General features: G+C 43.2%; 2 protein-coding genes across 3 annotated transcripts in view; one reads left to right on the forward strand and one right to left on the reverse strand.

Annotated features, from left to right (window-relative positions):
• Positions 1-13,506, forward strand: part of cntn4 (contactin 4) — a gene marked incomplete at its 5' end in the record, with an annotated part of 194,915 nt that extends 181,409 nt beyond the window's left edge. The window contains 11 exons of the mRNA XM_080494891.1: positions 1,145-1,320; positions 3,644-3,761; positions 5,005-5,163; positions 5,921-6,070; positions 8,341-8,411; positions 10,185-10,419; positions 10,652-10,767; positions 11,640-11,826; positions 11,916-12,028; positions 12,130-12,298; positions 13,389-13,506. Coding sequence (XP_080351017.1) covers positions 1,145-1,320; positions 3,644-3,761; positions 5,005-5,163; positions 5,921-6,070; positions 8,341-8,411; positions 10,185-10,419; positions 10,652-10,767; positions 11,640-11,826; positions 11,916-12,028; positions 12,130-12,298; positions 13,389-13,474 — 1,580 coding nt within the window. The 3' untranslated portion in view covers positions 13,475-13,506. The remainder of the gene's footprint in view (positions 1-1,144; positions 1,321-3,643; positions 3,762-5,004; positions 5,164-5,920; positions 6,071-8,340; positions 8,412-10,184; positions 10,420-10,651; positions 10,768-11,639; positions 11,827-11,915; positions 12,029-12,129; positions 12,299-13,388) is intronic.
• A 5,094-nt stretch (positions 13,507-18,600) lies between these two features.
• LOC308129330 (band 4.1-like protein 1) overlaps positions 18,601-25,510 on the reverse strand; it is a 126,685-nt gene continuing 119,775 nt past the window's right edge. For both annotated transcript variants that reach the window (XM_080495251.1, XM_080495252.1), the window contains exons 15-19: positions 24,728-24,787; positions 23,554-23,649; positions 23,121-23,201; positions 22,874-22,990; positions 18,601-21,843 (exon numbers count right to left, since the gene is read on the reverse strand). In XM_080495251.1, coding sequence (XP_080351377.1) covers positions 21,838-21,843; positions 22,874-22,990; positions 23,121-23,201; positions 23,554-23,649; positions 24,728-24,787 — 360 coding nt within the window. In that variant the 3' untranslated portion in view covers positions 18,601-21,837. The remainder of the gene's footprint in view (positions 21,844-22,873; positions 22,991-23,120; positions 23,202-23,553; positions 23,650-24,727; positions 24,788-25,510) is intronic.

Consider the following 25,510-nt stretch of genomic DNA (forward strand, 5'->3'; position numbering starts at 1 on the left):
CATGTGCCTTTTGAATTTTTTAGCTTTTCCATTTTCCTCCTGTAGTACAAGGTGTAGCCAGCTTTCAGGAGCAAAGCTGACACAGTCTCTTAAATGCCTCCTGTGTGTTATTGCCACTCTTTTTTTCCTTTTTTTTTTTAAACTGCACTGCCATCGTTCACCATTTAGCCCCGGCAATAGAAGACTGGGGCCTCTCAGACACACTTTCATTGTGTACATGACAAAACCCAGCAGCTGATAGCGATACTGGCCTGAAATCAGAAAACGACAAGATAAATCACATCAACAGGAGCTTGTGTGTGTGTGTGTGTGTGTGTGTGTGTGTGTGTGTGTGTGTGTGTGTGTGTGTGTGTGTGTGTGTGTGTGTGTGTGTGTGTGTGTGTGTGTGTGTGTGTGTGCGTGTGTACATGCACGTGTGCGTGCGTGCGTGTGTGTGTAAGCACAAGGGAGCCAATACAATGAAAGTATCGAATTCACTCTGGATGAAGACTGCACTGCCGGCACTTTCTACATGAATCTATGCCTGTCCAGGGATCATTTGCCATGGTTAATTTAGTCCATTTGCTTCGAGTGGCAATTTCAACCGAGTAATCACAGCACCCCCAAGAGGGAGACAGGTGCGATGCACTCGGAGAACAAAAGCCTCTCCGTCTCATCTTGCTTGGCGCCTGTCCCCCTCCACCTCCTCCATCTCCTAATGCACAAGTGCAGATAAAGGATGCTTGCCGTATTCCCCGTGCGGCGCCGCTGTAATGCACTGCAGGCTGGAATAGAGAGCAGCACCCACTAGTAGGAATATTGTTTATTGGGCTTTGTGTTTGGTGGTATTTGGGGTGGGTAGAGAGGGGGGGGGGGGGGGGGGTTCCAGGCTGAAGTCTGAGCTGACAGTGACACATGGAAGCTCCTCAGGATGCAGGAAGAACAGGTCTCGGCGCCCCGCAGAGACCGGCTCAGGCCAAAGCTAATACCAGTTATTGTAGCTGCGCGGCCGAGTCTGCCGTACATCCTCCTATTAACTGAGTCTGACACATCCATAAGGATGATGGAAGGGCTCGGCTTCTCTGCAAATCCACTTCCTGCACTGAATGGCAATGTCTTGTGAAAAGATGGTTTGATCACTGCGTGCGTTTGTCTTTTCTCCCAGAGCCCACCGCCATCACCACGCTGCCCTCCACACTGGACGTGACGGTCGGGGAGAGCGTGGTCCTGCCCTGCCAGGTGAGCCACGACCCGTCTCTGGAGCTCAAGTTCACCTGGTTCTTCAACGAGCAGCTCATCCGATTCGGGAGTAGCGGAGGCTTCTTCGAGAAAGTGGGAGGCGTAAGTTCATTCTCCAATATTTCAGTTTTTTTCTTCAACATGATGGGCTTGTCAGAGACCAGACACACAAACCTGGTTACCACATTGTTACTGGGACCTCTCTGGCTATTAAAACAGAGGCATCCAGCTGAGGAACCTCAGAAGCTGAGAGGTGGGCTCGTGCGTGGAGCTCACTGTTGCTTTTCGATAACTCGCACATCCGTCAGCTCCGGCACGCGGACACATCGCATGCAATTCCCGGGAGGCCGAGCAGCTACGGTGCAGTGATAACAAACACCAGGACCACACAAGATCAGTTTCTGCTAGTCACCTGAGTGTGTGAAACAATCACCAGAGCACCGAGGTGGCTTATCTTCCTTTTCACCCTCAAATATGAAGCTATGAATTCATGTCAGACATGTTACATTGGTACTCAACCTATTAGATATCAGCAGCTTCAATCCTCCGACTGTGTCAATAAAAGGCTGTGTAGTGGTAATGAACTGGCTCAATAACAATTTTCTCTTTCTTCCCTTCAGGCAAGTAGGTTTTTACAACACACCTTTGACACATTTGTCAATGGTGAGTTGTAAAAACCTGAAGAAAAGAAAGAGAGAATACTCATAAACAAATTCAAGGCATAGTGAACCGAACTGAACTCAAGTGGCATTGGAACCATTTTGTTTCATAAGAATGTTAAGCTCTGCTATTTTTTTTTCACTCTAGACTCATTTCAAACAAAGAAAACCAGCTTTTTGAATCAAAGAAAATCAAGATGAAATATTTGGCCCCTGGATAGCGCTGTTTAACAATCCAGTGCAGCCAACTTGTCTGATTTATCTCTAAATGAATGATTTTCTATATCCAGTTGGCCACAATGTTTGACAAAAGCAAATACTGACTTTTTCTAGTGTTGATAATGACGTTTCCACATTTCAAACTAACCCTAACCCTACTTGATATTAGGTGAAGATGCAATCAGCTGCAAACGTTTGACATCAATGTTGAATGGGCTGCATCTGATTGGCCAAACATGTTGACATGCACAGTTCATGAAACCTACTTTGTTACAGTTCCTGATGTAAAGCCGCTTTCTCCCCCACCTTGTTCAAATCCTTTTCCCAGATTTCCTGGTGTTGGTTCCCAGTTTGAACCACCTGTGATGGTCTTCAGGCTCTCTCGTGTGTGCGCACGTCTCACGGTCGGGAGCCTGTGTTGTCATGTCGCAGCTCTGACACTGTTTTCCACATGAGCCCGACTACACCATGAATAATGAAACAAACAGACCCCATAAAGTTTGCTAGAGGAATTCTCGGCTTTTAGGTTGCTCTTATTAAAAGGCGCTCCATAAAAAAAAAAAAAAAAAAAATGAAGGCATTGATTTATTTGTGGAGCCTCTTCAGAGATTTCATTGAACAAAGGTCAAGAGGTGACTGTGAAGATTCATCGGTTCATCAATATTATACCTCTCCTTCTTTTAGTGGGGGTCATAATAAATTCAGCCGCAGTGCAGAGGGAATGTTTGTATCAAGTATATTATTTATGGCCAGAAAATTGCTGCCTGTGGTTTATTTTGAAATGAAATTTACATACACACTCTGCAGCCAGTCGGAGGCTTTAAAAAGCTTCTCAGCTTACATCTCAGCGTGTGATTTTTTTTTCTTTTTTTCTTTTAACCCTGAAATAATTTAAAGGCTCCTTTCTTACAAAAGCGCAGTGCAGAGGTGTGTTTCCCTGTTTCCTTTATGATTTACAGTCTGCCCTCCTTAATGAATTGCAGCTCGTCTGCACTCACATTGATTAAGCCAGCAGCCTCTGCACAGACTCCTCACTGCCATTTATTACCCAAGCTGCTCCGCTCCACTCTGATAAAAGCGATAATGTAAGGGTGGGAACCGCAATTAGAGATGGAATGAAAGGCCCTCTTAAAGGACTAACTATTAGACCGGCCATTAAGCTGCTCCATATAACCCGAACTGCTTCATACCACAGTCCGAATCAAGCTTTTATAGAGCAAGTACATTTCTGTAATCACACAGATAAAATAAATGCTCTGAAGGTATTCTTTTTGTTCTTTCTGTCTGTGTGAGGAATTCTGAAGTTGTTTTTTTATTTACTTGCAATGAGAAGGAGCTTTGAGTTCGGGCTGCTTTTGTTCACACGAGGCATCGTTCTTGAAATCACAAGAGCCGGAGGGAAGGAGGATTCTTATGGTTGCTTATGGAAGTGTGTGTGTGTGTGTGTGTGTGTGTGTGTGTGTGTGTGTGTGTGTGTGTGTGTGTGTGTGTGTGTGTGTGTGTGTGTGTGTGTGTGTGTGTGTGTGTGTGTGTTTGAACCACAGCAACATTCGGCTGGAGACATCATGGTCCGAAACATCCAGCTGAGTCACGCGGGGAAGTACACATGCGCCGTGCAGACCAAGGTGGACAGCATCTCCATCGCTATTGACTTAGTCGTCAGAGGTAAGACTCACATTGTACCAAATCCAGGGGTAAAATATCAATTTTTTATTTGTTCAAATAATTTTTGGTAGCTTCCGGATAGAAAAACAAGCCAAATCTAAAGTCGCACGACGTCTGCAGTCTTCAGCGAGTCTTTGATTTGAATCTTAATGCTCCTCTGCTGCTGAAGCAGTCGGACACACTGAATAAATTACAAACTGCAGTTACTTCTATTAAAACATTCATGTTTTCTTTGTTATTTTTACACTTTGCACGGTCATCTGGCGGCCTGAATTGCACACTCTGGTTCACATGGACGATTGAGCAGCAGACAGCTTCAGGGGGGCTCAACAGCATGAAAAAAATTATATTTTATTCAAACACACATTTAGGATTTGAAAGTATCAGTTTTGTAAAAAAAAAAAGATAAAATAAGTGCAAACATAAATGAATGGAGTTCGCATGGTTACTTAAAGTGGCTATTTATCTACTAACTCATTCATCATTTTTACACAATAACTTGCTTTGTTCCAGAAAAAAAAAAAAAGACTTGAGTTAATTACTGTGTAGTTGTAATCTAATGTTTTTGGGTTGTTTTCTTTAAAAGTCAATATGCTTTGTTTGTCTGTCCTCTGTTTCAAGGAACGATGCTAACTGAGGTAGCCGCTAAGCTTTGTGTGAAACCACAAAGAAAAAGGACTTTTTTAACTCTCAGGCTGCATGACAATGAAACAGTTGGTAAAAGAAAATAATAAATAATTTGAACACGCAAACATCAAGTGTAAAACTGCTTACTTATTGAGTGTACAACATCTTGTAGTACAAAGTGGTATTGCAAGGGGGAAAAAAAGTTTGGAGGTCAAGTTATGACTGTTTTCTCACCATTATTAATTGTATTGGGTCATTGTATTGAATATTACATACGAAAAAACTACAAATTGTGTGTCGAATGTTTGTATAATTTGGAGAAGACCGGCGTTTTCCTCTGATTCATGTTTACTGTTTCTGGCTGCGCTTCACTGGTGATGAACTAAACGGATGATATTAGAAAGTGAAGCAAGCAGAAATTTCTCTCCTTGAGCTTTAAAGGAAATTTACTGTCTAATTAGAGGGAATCGCTCCCGAAGGTTTCACACTGAACTGACTCCGCCACTGTAGCCGCAGGTGCTAAAAACCAGTGACGCTCTTTCTCTCCATCTCTTCCTGATTTACATTTCCTCCTGCTGCCACCACCTCCATCTGTCTCTTTTCCACCACCTCCCAGGTCCCCCCAGCCCCCCCACCAGCGTCCATGTGGAAGAAATCTCAGACACCACAGCCTCTCTGTCCTGGAGGCCCGGTCCCGATAATCACAGTCCAATTACGGCATACACCATCCAGGCCAGGACGCCGTTCTCCCTGGGGTGGCAGGCCGTCACCACAGGTAAGTTCGGTTCAGCTGCCCCCCCCCCCCCCCCCCCCGCACCAATCAGGAGGAGGGAGGTCTACTTTTCTGCTCCGCCACACTCGAGGATATGTCATTTCTGTCCTGGCACCAAACAGTCCGACCATTGGCCGCCATTTTATCGCTCTCATGAGAATCCTGTCACGCAGATCCGGTTGTGATGATGAAGCATGTTGGGGTAGTTAAACGATAGCATCGGTGTCATTTACACACACACACACACACACACACACACACCCTCATGATTGGCACAGAATGCTTTTATGCTGCACTGTATACTTTCTCCTATTGATATTTTTCTGAATTAAGGACACTTGCGTGGGATAGTTTGCCTCATTGATTCGCCATGTCGGGATCGTTCGTTGAAAACTGCGACGTGATCTTTGAAATCGAACCCTTTAAGTGGCACCAAATGGATGATCTTTCTGTAGTTTTGTGTCTTTTGATGCTCCGCTGGTTTTTCAGTTAAGAATGGAAATAAAAACATGCATATTTGATGAAAGGATTAAAGAAATGCTGCCAGATTGTTAAATATCTGTTATTGTTTGGGTGTCCTTGTGAGCGGATTACATGTGGAGGAGAACCTGCTGCTGATGACACACACAGAAAGTTTCGAGAAAGTGAAGGGAGGGTGACATTGTGTGTGTGTGTGTGTGTGTGTGTGTGTGTGTGTGTGTGTGTGTGTGTGTGTGTGTGTGTGTGTGTGTGTGTGTGTGTGTGTGTGCGCGCGCGCCAGTTCCAGAGGTGGTGGGGGGCCACCGGCTGACAGCTACAGTAATAGACCTGAGCCCCTGGGTGGAGTATGAGTTTCGAGTCCTGGCGAGCAACACCATCGGGACCGGAGAGCCCAGCAAGCCGTCGGAGCAGGCACGGACGAAGGGCACCTGTACGTACACATTCTCCACGACAAATGTTTCTGTGACCACAAGGGGGGGATGCTGGGATACGTTCAGTAACTTCAGAATTGTAACACAAACATATTAATAACTTCTTCATGTACATGGTGCTTGGATCCTTTTAAAACTGCTTGTAATTCTGGTTTGTGGCCCCGTTTACATGACGTTTTTAAGTGAAAACAGAAACCTTTTGGCGCGTTTTTGGTGTCTGTTTACATGACAATGGTGCTCAGAGCTACTGAAAACTTTTTGAAAACAGCTACTAATGTGGAACCCTTCGAAAACACTCCGATTCCACCTCCGACTCCCAACAGCGTCAACTCATGGCCCGGCATGGCAACTACATCAGTTCTGCCATTTCCATGTTTTAAAACATTACAGTGTCAACATTAAACCTCTGAAACAGAGTATGCGTTTTCAGTTGAAACGATACTAACATAAATGGAGTGTGTAAATGGGGTGTAATTGGCTTTTTTTTAAGGAATATTTTACCTTAATTGGAAAAATTACCTGATTAGTCTATTTTTGTTTTATTAAGTTTATTTTTCTATTATTATTATTTCTTTTTGTAAGATGTCAGACATGTTGAAACCCTCTGCTTCCAATCTTTTAATATGTGTGGTGTTTTAAAAGCCTGACAGATGATCCACTGTGTCAGAGCTGCATGTGAACGGGAACCACCGCTGGCAGATGAATGTCGTCGAAGTAAAATGGAAAGATTCTTGAAAAAACATCAGCAGAGAGTCTAAACTGAGTTCTAGTTTTTTAAAAAAAAGGAAAAAAGTTAGGGTTCGAAGCAGTCACAAATGGAACTGAAACACATGAGTGAGTCTTTTTATTCTGCATGTCATTTTTAAGTTGTGTTCCCTATGAAACTTACCAAAAATATTCTTAAAAAGGTATCAACATAACACAAGCACTTAGAGATCAAATGTATCCTCCTGGATGGACAAATCCCCATTTACTAAAGTACATACTGTATGTAGACTTCTATATATGGATATATTTTAGATCTACAACCCTGTGGATTTCTATTAAAAATGTATCTCATCTACTTCTTATTTAATCTTGTATAAATAAAGAAGATTATTATTCATTATTTACATATTGTATAAGAAAAAAAACAGTTATCTTCAGGATTCTGGATCTTGGTTAGGGGTGTCAAACTCCTTTCTCCTCAGGGAGCCACATGCAGCACAATTTGATCTCTGGTGGGCCGGAAAGGTAAAGGAAGGTATTTTCAAATTGTAGGAATGACCTTTAATGTCGACACATTTCTGCATATGCGTCACAATCCTCATCAACTGAAGTGATTCAATACACACTACAAACTAGTGTCATCTTGTGGGCCAGATGGACTCTGGCGGGGCGGTTCTGGCCTTTGCAGCATAAGTTTCACACCCCGAGCCAGAACACTTCTTCTAACCCCTAGTATCTGTTATTCTCCCAAATTTGATCGAAATCCCTCAGCGGTTCTTTGAGGTTTTCACACAAACAAACGGATAGCAACTGAAACGTCACATGAATATTCATTAGTAATTGAAAACAACATAATATCTCCCAATAACCAATACAATTTTTTTAGCAAATTTATCAAAAACTTTCTTCTTTATTGCTGTCACCATGTCATTAGTTTGTCATGCATATGAAACAAAATATTTGATTGCCGAAATGTAAAAACAAATCTTTAATTTCAAATAACTATTAGTGTGTTATTATGTTATTGTTTGCTGTTGTTCCATTTTCTTTCATTTAATTCTTCTCAAGCTTTGACATCCTCATACATTATGTTTTTTGGGTTGTTTTTTTTACATTTGCTGTTCTACTTGTTATACAATTTTATATCCAACAAAGTATGGATTTTGAGAAACTATACCCAACAGCTGTCACATTTTTAATAATATATTGGGGAACTCTAATGCAGTAGTAGCTATATTCCATTACAATATTGGCAAGCCATTATGTTTTTGGCATAATTACAGTTAAAAAGGCCCAAATCGTGACATTATCAGGCATTATTCCAAGACCTTGAAAGTCGCTGCCAAAACTTGGTTTGATAGGCGATGAAATTGCTTCTGAGCCTCAAGAAATTCTCCTCAAAGTGGATGTTGGCAGTGAAACCAAGACTACTCTGAAAAGTTCAAAAGTCAAATCTGTGGAGGGCGTTGTGAACATTTGCCGATGACACTTTGTTGTTTCTTGCACAATTTTTTTATGACCAAAATGAGCCGTGAAAACACGTGTGTGTGGTCTCTTGCAGCGCCGAAGGTCACGCCGGCTAACGTGAGCGGAGGGGGAGGAAGTCGCTCCGAGTTGGTCATCACATGGGAGGTAAGCAAACTCACCTGAGACCCCATCCAGCAGGTGGGGGGGGGGGGGCGCGGCCAGCCGGCCCGCGTCATCGCTCTCCAGGCCTGTGTTTCCTTAATAACAGCTGAGCGGCCTCATTTCATTTTTAAGAGCAGAGAGGCAATAACTGCTGCCGTCACACCCGCAGGAGAGAAACATGCTTCTGAAGTTTCAATAAGATAATTAAACTCCACGGCTCCTTCCAAGTCCCAACTTTCTTTTCACGCCTTCCTTCTTTCTTTCTTTCTTTTATCCTGGTTTATTTCTTCAAGGCCGCGGCATATCGGCCCGCCTCCAAAAGCTGCCGTTTGTCCAGGCTGCACCGAATCATCAGCTCCTGCTGGGAAATGTCGCAACAGAATCACTGTTGATGTTTCAGTATGGAAAAGTTCAAGCAGGGTGTAAATTCTGCTTTTAACAAAGCTGCTTTTTCTCTTCAGCCCTGAATTTTCCCAGGCTTGCTTTTTTTTCTTCTTTTTTCTTTGACATTAAAGAGAGGGGGGACTGGGGGAGGGGTGATTCCTGCATTTGTAATTTTAACTTTTAGCCGGAAGAAACAAAGGGGAATGAATGGACCTTACATTTGCATAAGAGCAGAAACCTGGAGTCGCGCTTAGCATAAGAAATGAAACCTGCTGATGGCGTCATTATTCAGAGAGCTTTGGGATTACATTTGCAGCATTAACTGAGATGGTGGCAGTATTCCTAGATTAAACTTTTTTGCTAATTAACCAAATTAGTCCAAAACCCCATTTGCACAACTACATTTCAAGTAAAATTCTGTTGTTTTTGTGTTTTTCGTTTCAGAAAGGATTTGTGTTGACAAGACAATGTTTTGAAAACGATGTCCGTTCAGACGGCAACTGGAGAAACACTGAAAATGTTGTAGTTAGCCTGGCCGGCCACGAGTTGGTTCAGTTTTTATAATGAAACCACACACACGTACGTGAAGACAACAATAAAAATGACAGTACATGGCCATGTTTATGGAGTTGCTTTGTTGTTACGGGGACTGTCAACTACAAAACTACCAGGTGAATATGAACTAGTTGTCATGACACTCTGGAGGAAACGTTACTGCACATCTACTCGTGCATGTGCAGAACAAATATGTACTACTAGTATGTGTGGTTAGGCTGTTTTCCACTGTGGGTAAGTTGGAGGAACCACCCAAACGGGTGAAACGGAGTACGAGAACCGATCCCTGTGGGACGCCAGAGGCGGAAGCCATCTGTGTGGCTGATCCGCCATGTAGGGTCCATTTAAACCGTAATGTAACAACTAAACGTAAACTGCCATGATCCCGCTCATGGTATATTTGAAGCATATTGATGACAAAATAATTGATGTCACAATTATTCCCCAGGCCTGCTTCGTATTTCTTTTTCACAATGGACTCTGCATTTCACCAGGCTAAAAAAAGAGATTAAGTACCCCCCCCCCCTTTTTTTTTATGTTAGCATGTATTTTTCAGTAGATAGGAGTGAGGAGGGCTGGTTTATCCACTACAATGAATTCTGCAGCTATAAATGCCTGAGACGTGTTATCAGACAGCAGCTGAGTTTGTGTTATCATGCAGAGTGCTTTCTGCTGCGTAACAGATGTGTCCACTAACAGTTCAACTCAACTAAGCATGTTATATCCGGAGAGAATGAGTGAAAATATGAACCTTTTCTGTGCTTATTTTTTTTTCTCAGCTGCTCGAAAAACAATGTTTTGGGTTTTGTTTTATTTAAAAAAAAAAAATGTTTGCAGCCTGTTCCTGAAGAGCTCCAGAACGGCCCGGGCTTCGGCTACGTGGTGGCTTTCCGTCCGCACGGCGCCACCGGCTGGATGCAGGCGGCCGTACCGTCCGCCGAGGCGTCCAGATACGTCTTCAAAAACGAGAGCATCCAGCCCTTCTCGCCCTTCCACGTGAAAGTCTGGGTTTACAACAACGAGGGCGAGGGGCCGTTCGGATCTGTCACCACCATCTACTCTGCTGAAGAGGGTGTGTGTGCAATCTCGTACTTATCTCGCATAAATGGTCCAACACCTGGCAGCCAGCACCCTCCGATATAAGCGTGCTCACAGATGCCTTCTATTTCCCCGTCTTCTGTTGTTCCGATGAAAGGAGGCGGCTTTGAAACTGTTTTGATGGTTCCGGGTTTGATGGTACCTCTTTTGGGGCGTGGAGGCATCAAACCTCTGAGGTTCTAAAATCTCTGTATGTTTTCCTCCAGAGCCTGGCCGCGCGCCCACCAGGGTCCGCGCCAAGAGCCTCTCTGCGTCTGAAATTGAAGTTTCATGGAAAGCTCTACCCTGGAACGCCAGCAAGAAGAGAGTGCTGGGCTACGAGGTGAGCCAAATCCTGTGTTTGTGCGGCGCACTTCTGTTTGTGTGTGCCCGGCCACGTGGTGGCTAATGCGGCTGAATCTTGTTCTCCTCTATTATTGATGAGTGTTTCAGCCTTGTGCACCTTGGGCGTACGAGATAATAGCTCGCTGCATGCATAATGGTCTGCCCCGGTCCCAGGCCTGTGGGTTTAGTTATGTCTCTCTTGTCGCTTACCTAAGTACTGTAACCACCCTGATTAGCGTACTGATGCAATACTCGGAGGGGTAGAGCATTTAGCTGCTAATCCACACTACAAAGCAGTGGCTTTGCGCTCGCTCAGTCCTTTAATTTTGCTCGATATACAAACCTGAGATGTGAACAAAGGGGCTGTTTTCAACCTCGGGACTGCATAAAGGGCTGGAATTATGAATTGTTGACCACTCAACGTCACCAGAGGAGCAGCGGGGTCTGAGCGAAGTGCTCCTGCGCGAAAAGACAAATTATATTTGTGCCGTCAAGCGTGCCAGCTATTCCAGACCTGACAAGCAGAGTGACAAAGAAAATGTGGAAGTTGATGGGAGAGAGGTGGCTGAGTGGGGGTTCTGCCTCTTCTTTGTCTTTGTTTTCGCTCTATTTTCTCCTCATGTTTTCTACATCTTTGACCTGGCTCTTCACCACAACCTAAACCCTCCTGAACATGTGTCTGATGAGCACAGCAGCTCACAGAGCTGTTTGCAGATTGTTCTGGGACCAGTCCATGCCTCACCACTCCCGCCCACCCCCTTACCCTCGGTTTGCCCTTCATTGACGGGGTGGAACAGAAAGCTTTTAAGGTGTCCGCCGTGTTTTCTGCATTCACATCTTCCCCCGTCGTTCTTCCTCGTTGCTTCTCAGCTGAGGTACTGGAGTAAAAGCGAGAAGGAAGACACGGCCAGCGTGCAGAGGACAACAGGGAATCAGACGTCTTCCGTCATCCACGGGATGAAAGGGAGCACCACCTACTACATCTCCGTGAGGGCGTACAACACGGCCGGGACGGGGCCTCCCAGCAGCACCGTCAATGTTACCACCAAGAAGCCGCGTACGTGTCCTGTCTCTTTCCACCTCCAGCTTGCTCTTCAGATTTTTCTCTTCTCTGTAAACAATGTTTTTGTTTTTTTCTCCCCTCAGCACCCAGTCAGCCGCCGGTTAAAGTGATGTGGAACGCATCAAACTCAAAGATTATACTGAACTGGGAGCAGGTCAAAGCCCTGGAGAACGAGTCAGAGGTCACTGGTTACAAAGTAAGCACCCGCTTGCTTTCTTTTCTTTTTAATCAGAAAATTGTTTGGGTTTTTTTGCTGCCCTCGTGTCCTCAACTGACGTCCCCTGAACTCGCCCTCAGGTGCTGTACAAGAAGAATCGACACAGCCGCCCCAGTATCATGGAAACCAACACCACCTCAGTGGAGCTCGCCCTGCCCACTGACGAGGATTATATCGTCCAGATAAAGCCCTTCGGAGAGGGGGGCGAAGGCAACAGCAGCAAGCAGATCACCATCCGAAGGACACCAGGTCAGTGAGGGGCTAGTTAGTGTCTCCCGGAGGTGAGGAAGCAGTAATCCACTCCCCCGCTGTCTGGTCTTAGATACACAGCAGATTAGCTCTCACATACAGGGGAGCACAGACATGTAGTTCTCACACTTTCCAGACGAGGGCGAAATGATCATAACCTACTGTGTACGAGCAAGCTGTGGGCGATTTTGACGGGGCAGTGACGTGACCACGGTGGAAAATGAAAAACATGGCTACTAACCAGTAAATAGTTGCACTATATCTGGAACCTGAGGTTCTAATCTCACAAATTTGCAGTTATTACATGTGCTATAAAAGAACCCAACGGTCATCTTGGCGATCGATGAATGTCTATGGTGAAAATGTGGTGTCCAGTCTGTCCTCAGTCCAATAAAGTTTCCTGAGAGGTTTGTTAGCTGCTACACAGAGATGTCATAAACTAAAAGTACAGTAAGTTTGACTGCATGATGTTAATTTCACCTTAATCTGAGGTCACGACTGACACATGACACTTCCTCCTTGAGAAGCTGTTTCACATTTCTTTGATCGTTGCGCCATTTTCTGCTGCATTTACTACATGTTAGTCACTGTAGCTGGTAGCAGAAGGTAGAGTGCGCATTTTTGAAAGTAAGGAATTTCCGACACTGTGAGAAAATGATTTCAGGCCACCTGCAAACTGGTCTGCAAAAAAAAAAAAAATACAGATTTTAGACCACGATCAAAAGCTATCATCATGGTTACAGTTAATATCCACCGAGATTGAATAAATCTACAGAGAAAAACAACAGAGGCTTTCGATGTTGGTATTACAACCTAAAAATAAACTTAAAATAGCGAGACTAAAGACACCAAGACTCACGACTGCCCCGTGAAGAACAAAAATGACATTACTTAAATTTTACTTGAAGAACAAAGGGTGCTATTTTTTTTCTTATTAAAAAAAAAGTGAGTGGTCCAAATTTGCCAAACCAACAATTGATTCCTTAAAATTAGCTTAATGCAGGATGTGGCCATTTCAAAGGCTGTCAATGTGTCATTTTGCCTCCGCGCAGTCAAACCAACCTTCCTGTTCTTTTCACTACCTTTTCAGGCCCAACAGGCTCGGCATCCAAGGTCTCCACTCTGTCAGCCCTCAGCACAATAGCACTCTCTTTCACAGCGCGGACGTCTTTATGACAAATGGCTCGCGGCAGACGTTGCATCTGATGTGGAATCGCCTCTGCGGTGGAACACAAACACGGCCCACTCTGGTGTAACTAGATCCATTCATTTAGATTATAGAGGCAGAAATGAGACGCTGAATGGAGAGGGAAAAAAAACCCAACAAAATAAAAAAAAAAAAAAAAAAAAGAATACGCCAGTGAGATGACATGGAAGGAGTCCTTTCTGCAGCATCCAGGCTAAGTTAAAGGAGATTGACCGATGTCGTGACTATGTTGTTACCAAAGCAGCTTTCATAAGAAAAAAATCAAGTCAAGAAGAAAATGTCTTATATGCATCTTTTTGTATGACATGTGGAGCTTTTTTATAGATTTCAGTTTTCCTAATCAAAACCACGTCGGTGTGGGCTTGTCGGGCAAGAACAATTAAGTGCATGGCGACGAACAACATCATAAGATTTTCCAGCTCAGAGGTAAAAGAATAACAAGCGCACCGTTCATCTTTTGAAACGAGATTGCAGCTTTGCTTGCAACAACCACAGTGCGCTTCTCTTTCTTTTTTGGGTGAATGAACTGTTGGCTGGTACATCTCTGCATTTCATTCAGAAAAGTCTCCCGGTGAGGACTGCACACTCAGCTCTGGTCATCTTACCCAGTGTGTGAGCGGAGCACTGGTACCACACAACAGGTGCTGATGCTTTAGTTGCGAGTCAAACCCAACATCGAGGGATTGCAATGGCAGCAGGAAGCAGTTTATTATTCTGAGGAAGGTGGGCGAGGATTTTGGTATGCTAAAAAAAAAAAAAGAAAGAAAATAAACATGGCTGTGACGATTTTTCATAAATATGGGGTATTGGGCAGAAATCCTATTTCATTGTTGGGGCGACAACAAAAACAACCTTTAATTTTTAAAAGTCCACAGATGAAGAAGGAAATGTATCCGTTTTTCTAAGGAATAGCGAGTCCACACCCTTTGCCTCCCTTTGATTTACACCTGTATAAATGTTGTATCCAAACACCCTTACAGAGTTCATCATGACAAAGTAAATGAGTTCTACCACAAATATCAACATTTGTCAACAATACCAAATGGGTTTACCAAGTTTTGGATTTATCTGGATTTATCTGAAATTTGCATCATTAATCTAAGACGCCCTTTATACAACATTTGAAGTGAAATCATATTGTCTTTGAGTTTTCGTTGGAGAAAAGTTTTGTGTTTACAAGGTGACCTTTGGACAACAATGTCAACTAGCAAGTCCCCGGAGATAATGGACTGGGAGTCTTGACACTGGAAGAAACATTGTTATTGTCCATCTACTCGCACATGTTTTCACTTGAAAATGTTATTCGGACCTTTCATGCAGCTCCTCGATTCATCATCTTTCAGAAACAAGATGTTCAAGCTGCTATTTCTTCAAGCCCCACCCCCCTCCCAAACACCACCTTAAATTCTATTTTTAATAACCACCTCTTACAGGAAAGCATTTATCAAGCACTGATTTCACTGTGTCCAGCTACATGTTAAAAAAAAAAAATTTAAACTGCAAACCAACATTTTAACATTAGGAAACTGGAGCCAGACTGCAAAAACGATAATCTAGCCGACTGCTGCACAACTCATTAAAAAAAACCACCAGGCCCAGCTAGTACAATAAACCTGCAACAGTTTGATTTATGCTAACGTTACGATGCTAAATCGTCTGCTGCAATTCAGTTTTGCATCAAAAGGTGAATGCAGCTCACGCCATGACTGTGCTCCTTAAAGGTTACAGAAGAGTTTGAGAATTCCATTGAATTCTTTTAGCGTATGCGGCTAGCATGACAGAAAGTACCGCGCTGCAACACGAATGCATTCGCATCCCTTTGTTCTTTGGTACCGGTCCTCTGTTGGGTGAGGTCATGAGCGTCCATAACTAAATAAAAAGGTAACTGAAGCCATCCATGCCATAGTGACCAACCTCCTCCCTGGAGGTATCCTCAAGCTAACCCCCCCTCCCCGCACCTCCCTCGCTGCCCTAAACCCGCCCCCATGGCTTCCTCCACCCTAGCCGCTGCATTGCACTGGTGCCCGTAGCCGCGTATCCCGTATTCCCGCCCCCGTGGCTGTCTCCTCATTCTTTCAGTTCGCCCTGTGTCTGGAGCTATTCTTTGCCTTCTGTGTGCCTCATCATACGTTCGAAATCCTCAGGTCCTGAAAGAGCCTTAAACTTATCATATGTAATATCGAGAAAAACAAAAAAACAAACAAAATTAAAAAAAAAAAAACATTAGAAAATATAGACGTTTGAAGTCGCGGCAGTGATGTTTTACATGCTGCCGTGTTGCGTAGAAGCTGTATGTCGTGTGCGCAGGGTGGGTGGGAGGGGGGGAGGGGCTGACGTCCTTTGCCGTGGTGACGGAGGTTGGTTTGAATGACACTTCTGCTGTTTTTCGCATGGGATGATGGTAAATATACAAGGCCTGGTGCATTTTTATAGGTGTGTATTCTTGATAAAAAGACGATGCTGCTGAAGACCCCCGTAACCCTAACCCTCCCCCCCCCCCCCCCCCACCATAGTCTCCCGATGGGACTAGCGAGCGACGCTTGTACGTAGCCTGTAATCCAGTGGAGTAGTCGGTAGTACTCTGAAGGGAAGTGAACTCTAGGCTACTGGGTCTCGCTCAAAACCACGCATCAAGCAGAGTGTAATATACCGTTTTGTACACTTCAGATCATTTATATAAAAGAACCTTTCTAAAGAGATGATTTACTCAGTTTTTATGTGACGACTTTGTTTCATACCGTAGCTGTCGCTCAGCATGACTGTACTCTGTCCTCTCGCTCTCCCCCTCTCTCTATTCTGTCCATCTGCAAAGCGATTGAATGGCTTTAGGATCATGCAAAGTTTCATCTGATAGGTTTGTGTATACCGTACTACGTGTACCATTTAGAAAAAGAAAAAAACAGAACCACGGTCCGCCCTGTGTCTATGCTTTCTGTCTCAGTCGGCCCCTCGGAGACGTACTGTCCACATACGCTCCACAGGAGGGCTTCCTCTGTTGCTGTTTGTTGTTTATACTGTGTTAATAAAGATTATTGATTTATACAATGTTGTCAGTCTCTGTCCTTCCATATGTATGTATGGCTCTGTGCAGATCAGTATTTTTTCACACAACACAAAGAGTTTGGGAACACATTTGGGAGTTTGGTAATGCACACAAACCGGCTTTACCAGGATGTCAAAACTGGAATTCACCAGCTATTATGCTTGTGCTTCTCGCTCACCTCCAACAGCCTATTTACTCTCTACGAGTCCATTTCTTCTTCCTGAAGTTTTCTCTCAAAATGTGTAACTTTTGCACTCAAAAAAACTTTTAATCTTTATTTCATTAACAAAAAAATGCATGAACTGTTTGATTGTCTTATCTATGTTTTTTAAGAAATCGAGTGAGATGTTGATTAATATAATTCCAAAGCTAAAAGTCACATATGTTAATAAAATGCTTCATAAAGAGAATTAAAAAAATTCTAAAACATAAGTTAAATGAACTTTTCTTATAGAGTGCTTTTCAACTGTGTGAGCAAAGTGCATTGTTAATCACATTGATCCATTCACACACCAATGGATTGACTGCTGCCATGCAGGGCGGCTGTCAATCCATTGGGAGCAAGTTTGGGGTTCAGTGCCTTGCTCAAGGCCAATTCGGCATGTGGACAGGTGGAGATGGGAATTGAACCAACATCCTTCTATTTGGGACATGATGGCTCTACCAGATGAGCCATAACAAACATATTGAAGGGTTTGAATAGATGAGATGAGACATGGATGTTTAATCCTCAACAAATCCCTCTGAAATCATTGACAAAATCACCGCCCTAACCCGACTAGAATCATGGATGTTAATAAAATGCTTTATAAAGAGGAAAATCCATATGATAGGTTGCACCTAATTCTAATATAATATAATAATACCTTTATTATCACTATTTGTTTTATTTTCTTGGGTCGTTTGTTGACATGAGGCACATAGAATTGCCTCATTGTGGACATATGCCCATCGCTATTGCCATTCTCCACAAACTTGCATGAAAAGTGCAATAAAAACAAAGATGGAGTGTGAACGCAGCCTTGGCATCCTGCTGAGAGACTTTGTTCAAAACAGCTCAGACTGTAAACTACGACCAAGCAATGCTTCGATTCCCAAAGTGCAACACATTAACGTCACTCCACTTCAATCTGCACGCGATCCGAATCTCACACCACATTGCTACACATTGCTAAAGGCCCCTCCTTCTTTTTATTAATCTTTAAAACAGAGAAACTCTCTCAATCCGGCCTCAAAACTATTTTATTTACTCAGGCTGCCCAATAAACATTATATTTCTCTTATTGTATTACCTTTATCTAATAAAGTTTGTATTTATTCTTCATATTATGCATTTCGTAATCATCTTGTTTTAATGCATTTCCTTTTAAAGCTCTGAATTGCCTCCTGTCTGAACGGTGCTTTAGAAATAAATTGGCCTTGCCTTAATGTGCAAAAAAATAATGCAACACGACACTAACTTTAAAAACAAGGTGCATGTTTGTAATAAAAGATTCCTGTTCTGGAACATAAACTCATTAAGTCAAAAAGTCAGTACATATTCTGAGCCCTTTATCGTTTTCATTTCTTTCAAACAATAGAAAGCTCAAAAAACACAATTCCTTTGCAGGGTACCCGTCCCAAGTGGCAATTTAGATGAGACATCATTATAAAATATTATAAGGGCATATTAAGAGATATCCTTTTAAGCTCGGCGTTGCAAATTATGATGCAATGTCAGATTACTATTTTAAAACTATAAAAAGTCATAGCTGTGGAAAATGTCAGTCTTCAATACCAGTGTCCTTTAATGGAATCATGTCTTTTCCATGTTTATTACACTAGATGGCACTGAGAGCACACACACGCGCAACTCTGCAGTTTTGACTTAAGCCACAAGATGGCAGCAGATAACAAGGCAGAACGTCTGAAATCCTCCACATAAGCTTTAATTCCCTTATCTGATCATGTGACGTGTTCAAAGAAAAACCCTTTCGCAGTATTTTGGAATCATATTGAGACATTTATTTATGCAGGAGTTTTTTGTTTTTTTTTTCCCATTGAGACTGAATGCAAATACAGCAAATACACACCACCAAGCACGAGAGGGGATGTCGAGTGGGAGGCTGTGGGGGGTTGAAGGTGGAGGTGAAACAGCAGAGCAGTCTGGAGGAAAATAGAACATCACACCGTGTCGTTTGTTGTTATCATTTTGGATTTTCTTTTAATTATCGGGTCTGATTGGAGCTTCAGAGCGTTGGACAGCAGAGGTCACCTCACGTCTTGAAACTGAAATACTCTGCTCCTGTTTCACAAACGCACACTAATGTGGATAATTTCTATATAGATACAGCTCCTCCGTCCTTCAACTCCCCACAAGTGAGCACTTCCTCTTCCTCTCCTGATGCCTACAAGCGTCTGTCGGTGCCTCCAAACCAGTCCGGGATCTAGAGATTGAACATGAACATCAACAGCAGGTTGGACGACGAAAGCGAAAGGACGACGAGATGTGGAGCGTGGGACGGAGTGTGGATGGAGCCGCTCCGACAGGTTTTGGTTACACACAACGGTTCACAGTTTTCTCCCTTCAGATGATACGAGTAATGGCTGCTTATTGCAAATCTTCCGGGCGACGGGAGCACAAAGATGGTGGCTAAGCACACATGGCGAATGCGGCTCCGTCACGAGGGGATTGTGATGTTGGGTAAAAGTGATGCATAGTAAAGTTTTGGATGGAGGTGTACGGCCATCTCTTTGCCTTCTGCTCATTCGCTCTGTCTCGTCCAGAAGGGCATCACATTTACCACTCCCATAAATATCAGTACAAACTCAAACAACATAACTTAAATGAGTCAGAAGTAAAAAAAAAAAAAAAAAAAAAGGTACCCTTGTAAATCTTGTGGTTTTGACCTTTATACAGGCAGCATTTGTAAACCAAGGAAACTGAAGCGGAGTGTGAAAGGATGTAAACTGCAGTTTGCACGTTTCTGGAACTTGTTAGCTTATTTGAGCTTCACTTTCAGAAAGTCTCAGGGGTCGTCCACACCAGCATGCCGGTTCACCTAAACGAGCTGTGTTTGGCCTGTCTTCCACTTGAGGCGTGTTTTAGAAGCACAAAAACTGATTTTTTTTTTTTTTTAACACAGGTTCCAGAGTGGGGACATTTTAAAATCCAAGCTATTGCGTCTAACCCCCCGGGGTGTGGCCGGCAAAGACGATCATCTGTGGAAAAAAGATAGGGTAATCGCCTCCCTCTCCCCCCAAGGCGGTCCGTGATGTCATCAAATTACCACAACAATCAGGGACCACAAGCTCCGGTGGAGCTGCAGAAGCTGCTGAGGCTAACAGAAAGAGGAGCGGGGCCATAGACTTATAAAACTAGAGTTATATAGAGGTTTATGAGGACGACCTTCTTCTAAATTTCTGTTGTCTTCTTCAATGTTTTTGGTGTGCTTAGTGAGTCACAGTGCCCCTAAAGGCCTGGCATGTGTACTACATGCCCTGAAGCCTCATGTTGAGCCGTGTTCATAGTGACGTGTGGATGGAATTTTTTTTGGGAACCTCGGGGAGAAAAACGATCGTTTTGCCGGGGGTGGATGTGGCCTCAATCTCATGACAAAAGCAGGCCTGGATGTACTCGTCAGTGTACTTTAGAGTACTTAATTTTGATTTCAAAGTTACTCTTTATTTCTGTAAACTTGAACATATCTTGAACCAAGTCATGAAACGTGAACAGAATACAGCTCAATTCATCCGTGGCGACCTCGCACCACGTCAAAGGTTTGACTTGCCCAGATGGTTGCAACATATTGTAAAGATTTGTTTAGCAGCTCGAGGTCTGGGCCACTGGCTCCCAACATGTCTTTACAGTAAAATGTGACATTGGATGACAGGGAGCATTTGCTAAAATAAGATTTCCACTTGTCAAAACCCCCCCCCCAAAAAAACAAAACAATAATTCACTTATTATATAACGAAACAAGAATCTAGTGTTGGGCGTGTCCACCAGTCTTTCAGTAATTTTGTTTAAAAAAAAAAAAAGCCAACAAAAAAATAGCCAACAACCTTTTTTTGCATTTCTTTGTGCTTCCCCTCCAGAAACTTTTTCAAACAAACCCAATATGTGCGCTGCGTGCTCCAAATCCAAACACCAACCGAAATAGCATCGGAAACCATTCTGCTGCTCAAAAAAACACTTCAGATGTTACTTCAGCTCCAAACTGGCAGTGCGATGAAGAGAAATGCTAAAAAGTTCAAAGTAACGGGATGTTTGTGTTTGGCGGTTTGCAGTGCTGCCCCCAAGGGGTCCAAGCAGCGAATTACAGCAGGAAACAGGAACGCCTGTGACATTCTGGGAGCTTTGGAAACCGTGCAACAGAGAAAGAAAAAAGCTGCAGTGTGTCCATGTAGGAAATCCCCAAAAGTCCAAAAACACAAGAAAAACAGCCAGTTTCACGACTGAAGTCAATAAAATCAAGTAAGTAAAAACACACCAGCTCAAAAGATTATTTATATAAATTAAACTTCTCTAAAAATCTAAGTGACCAGCAGCTGTTTGTGACGGCGGGATGTGGACAGTGAAGCGGAGACGGTGGCGGAGAATCCGGGACCCGAACCAGGACCGGGACCAGGTCCAGGTCCAAACATCCTTCAGTCCAGTCCTCCAACATCACTCCTGTGTTTCAATCCAGGTCTGGTCAGGTCGGGGGTGGTGGTAACCACCCCTCCACCCTCATTGTTTTTTTCTCTATTTATAATTCCCTCTGATATTTTTAATTGAGTCATGCAGATTATAATCATCTGATATTTGTACATATTTCATAAACAAGCAAACACTGAACATAAATTAGATCCTCTATAGATAAAAATGTAAAAAGCTAATAAGACAGCACTTGATTATACTGAAGGTGTCGCTGGAGGCCACGGGGTGGCGACGGCGAGCAAAGAAAAGGCTGCTTCTTGCCAATTGGCCCCTCCTCTCCCCCACCCTCAGTCCGAGCCCCCCTTTTGCGGATATATTTCAGTAGTGGGCTTTAAATATAAAGTAGTAACCTGTGAGACTGGACGATGAGTCGGGATGTGTTAGATTATTCAATTATGTGAAGCGATGGATCGGCCGGCTGGAGACTGGCTGGGATTGGTCGGGGTTGTTGTGTATAGGGGTCGGGGCAGGGGTGGGTGCGGTTGTCCTCGTGTGCACACAGTGGGGGTAAGAGAGTCCTCTTTTCGGGCGCTGGTGGCGTACCACAGGGCGGGGCAGAGGGGGTGCACTTCTGTCCCGACCCCGTTTCAGGAGCCACCCATCTCCAATCACGACTGCAACAACACCAACAAACAAAGACGCACGGATTAGTCACCGCCGCTAACATTTACCATCTTTATACAACGACGGCTCATTTCAGACCATTTCGCATCCCTGAATAATCATTCAGAATTTTTGTTGTTGTTCATTTCTTTATTTTTCAAAGTTATCTTTCGCTTCCCTTTGATTACTTGTTGCAGTAACCTCCATTTTTGCTCTAGTTATTTTACATCCCTGTGAACTCATTTTGCATCACTGGACTCATTTAAAATGATATTTGTGCTCCTCTGTTCCGTCGCTTCATGCGTCCACACTGAGGTCATTTTCATCTATCCATGACTTGTTTGTGTCCTTGGAGTGAGACTTTCCGTATTGTGGTTATTTTGCATCCCCATTTAAACAATGTACATGTAAATGAAGTCAGTGTGCATTGCTTCCATTTACTAAACGCATCTTAGTTATAGGACTTTTGCACCTATTTGTAATCAGTGGTCTTGAAATCAAATTTGCTTTTTACATTTTACTGATGCCTTTCAGCATCAGTTTGGGTTTTTTCTTGCATCTACTGTTTAATAAATATCTATTCATAGTTAATTACCTCTTTATGAGTTGCATTCCTCTTATGTTCTTTTGAGCTATGCAATCTCTTTAGTATACATTTAAATATCATTTGTTTTGCTTTTGCTGGTTAGTTTGCATCCATTTCAAAACAATCAGTGTTTTTAAACAAGTTTTGATGGATCTCTGACTTGCCACTTAACACGTTGGTACAGGATAATTTTATGTCCCTTAACATTAATATAACCGTAGTAATTTTAACCATTTTGCATTCCCTAAAATAAAAAAAGAAATTTTGTATCTCAATCTGATCAGTTTATATTTAATTAAAATGAATATTGATTGTTTCTCTGTCATTTCTTTTAACCTGCATCTCTAGTTTGCATCCCTTTTTAGTCAATTGTTTGGCTTCCAGCCGAAGCGATCTTAAGTTCCTGCACCGGCTCTGCTTCTTCATGGCCCCTTAACAAGCAGACTTTTCCGTACCTCAGCTTTGTGCTGCAGCTCCTCAGTGGGAGACTCTGTTTCCCTGATAACCACCGCCTTCGTCACCAGCATGTCGGGATGCTGCTGCTTGGCCTCCTGGATCGCCATGGCGAGCGCCTGGGGGGGTGGGGGGGGGCGCACAGGTCATAAACCTCTTAAATGAGCCCCCTGGTGCTCTGCGGCCTATCGATCCCACTTATTGATTCCCTGCGTGTCTTGCAGTGATTAAGTGACACTCCTCCCTCACCTGATGTTGGTCCACATCATCGTCTCCTGTGATTATAATCCTTTTCTCGATTCTGGTTTCCGAGTAGCCGCCTTTCACAGTCTGTGAAAAGCACAATGCAATTGAAACAATCAAGCCCATGAACGACATAAATGAGTTAATTGTTGTTGGGATGTTCACTCCTCCTGTCCGAGTGAACTGCCTTAAAAAGCACCAAGTTTATCACATAATGGAAACAACAAATACAAGCAAACCAGTCAAGAGATGGAAAATATTGAACCCCTGTTGTGCAACAGTGAAAAAATCAAGAAAGATGTTATTACTGCTAATGGAAAACCTATTATAGGTCATGCAGCTTTTTTTCTTTTTTCTTTTTGTAAGTACAAAGAAGGGGGTGCTAAAACGTGGCTTCTTTCATTAAAAAGTAACCATGGGAACAGATGGGGGCGGTCACCTTGGTTACTTGTGTTGTGGTCGCCGAGGTGACACTCTCGGCGGTGATGGTCAGCGGGGACACGACAGACTCCCTCCCCTGAGCGCTGCTTTTTACCTGCAGCACATTTCACACGTGGAGGGTTCAGTGGAGTCACAGTGCTGCAGCACACCGGTAACCGATTACTTTTACAACAGAGTGACAGATAACATCCAGGTTATAGAGCATCTTCCTCCCACTTGCTCATGTCACTTCAGCAACACCGCCTGGCCGACACAGCTCAGTGTGATATGTCATTATTGTAACAACACGACAATAATACAGCTATTTGCATGATGTTATGAGGCCTAATTGAAGGGCATCATTAAGAATAAGAATCACCATGACAACTTGTTTCTAACTATATTGATAAATTACATGAACACAAAAGTGAGTTACACAAAGCCTTATTTCAAAAGCAGAATTTTAAATATTTTCGCAAACAAAGACCCACCAATATTGTGAAATCAATACAGTGTACTTGACATGTGTGCCTGTGCAGTCAGTGTTAATCCCAGTCTGTGTCCCTTTTTGGCTTTTCGTCTTTTTGCATCTACCCAAGGTAATTTTGCATCCCTCTATAGAAGATGTTATTATGCACAGTCATGAACAGTTATTTTGCATTTGTTTATGCATGTTTTTTATGTTCTTTATGCACCTTTGAAACAATCAGCTTTCCCATGACTGTTTTGTAGTCCCTTTATGTCTCTTTAATGTCACTTTGCATTACTTTATGACCGTTTTGCCTCCCTGAACGCACCTTGGAAATTAATGATCTACCTATGGCTATTTAATGTTCCTTTACACTCCCTTTATGTTTGTTTACAGTCACTTTGTGTCACATTATTGTGACTTTACTGACTGTCAAACCAAGCACACTTGACTCCACACTGATATGCATAGTAGAAACAGGCATAACAGAATTAAATCACACAAATCAATTTACAGAATGAAATGAATCCAAAAATTAGAACAAAAAAAAACAAACACATTAGACACAAGGATTCTGGTAAAAGAAAAGCGGCTAGTGTTCAAAAGGACAGGCTGGAAAAAGGAGAAAGAGGTGCGCACGCACACACGCACGCACACGCACGCGTGCGCACACACACACACACACACAACTCCTTTGCTGCATTTCCTCTCTGAAAATACTTACAGGGGAGCCATTTTCTTTGAGGGCAGCTGGAGCCTCCCGCGGGCTGACTGCTCCACAGTTCTGAAAGAGCCGACAAAGAAAGAAACAGTCTTTATTGATGATCTTTAATAACTCTGAGATCCAGCAGGCGATGACCCCCAGGAAAACTGCAGAGCATTTGAATTACACAAAAAAACCCAGTGTGGTTTCGGTTTTGCCCTCCACAAGCTGCAGGGGGAAATATCAGGGCTGGGTAATGTCAGTGTTTTTTTTTCTCTCTTTTTTTCTTCTTCAATCGAACACCAGAATGGAGGATGACGAGAGCAGAGAGCTCAGAGTCTGCGAGCTGTTACACCAAATTATCAGCTAAGAGGTGATGAAACGCTCAGAGGAAGTGGCCGAGTGTGCTGCAACGTTGAAGCCACTGAAAATCCATCAGAGGCTCCAGGTGAAGTGAGACATAGCAGAACTTCTTTGGGAGGTTTGCGACTGACTGCCTGCTATCGAAGCGATTGGTGTCATCATGCAGAGATGAGAAGAGTTTACACTGTGGACTAAGTTCCAGGTGTAAATGAGTCTGGTAACATGATCAAAGTTCATCATCGGTGCAGATTTACTGTTATAAACTTTGTTCTAAGGGAAGACAAAGCAAGAATTTCAGCTTGTGAAAGAACCCCTTGTTTACGTCGGTCTTATATGGCAAATGGTCAATAGATTTATCTTATATAGCGCTGTTCCACCTCGTCAGCAATCCCCAAAGCAGCGGAAAATCTTCAAGACTATCTCGTGGCCACAAGGGGGTTG

The sequence above is a fragment of the Blennius ocellaris genome (genome assembly GCF_963422515.1).
Source record: "Blennius ocellaris genome assembly, chromosome: 4".
NCBI classification, from domain to species: Eukaryota; Metazoa; Chordata; class Actinopteri; order Blenniiformes; family Blenniidae; genus Blennius; species Blennius ocellaris.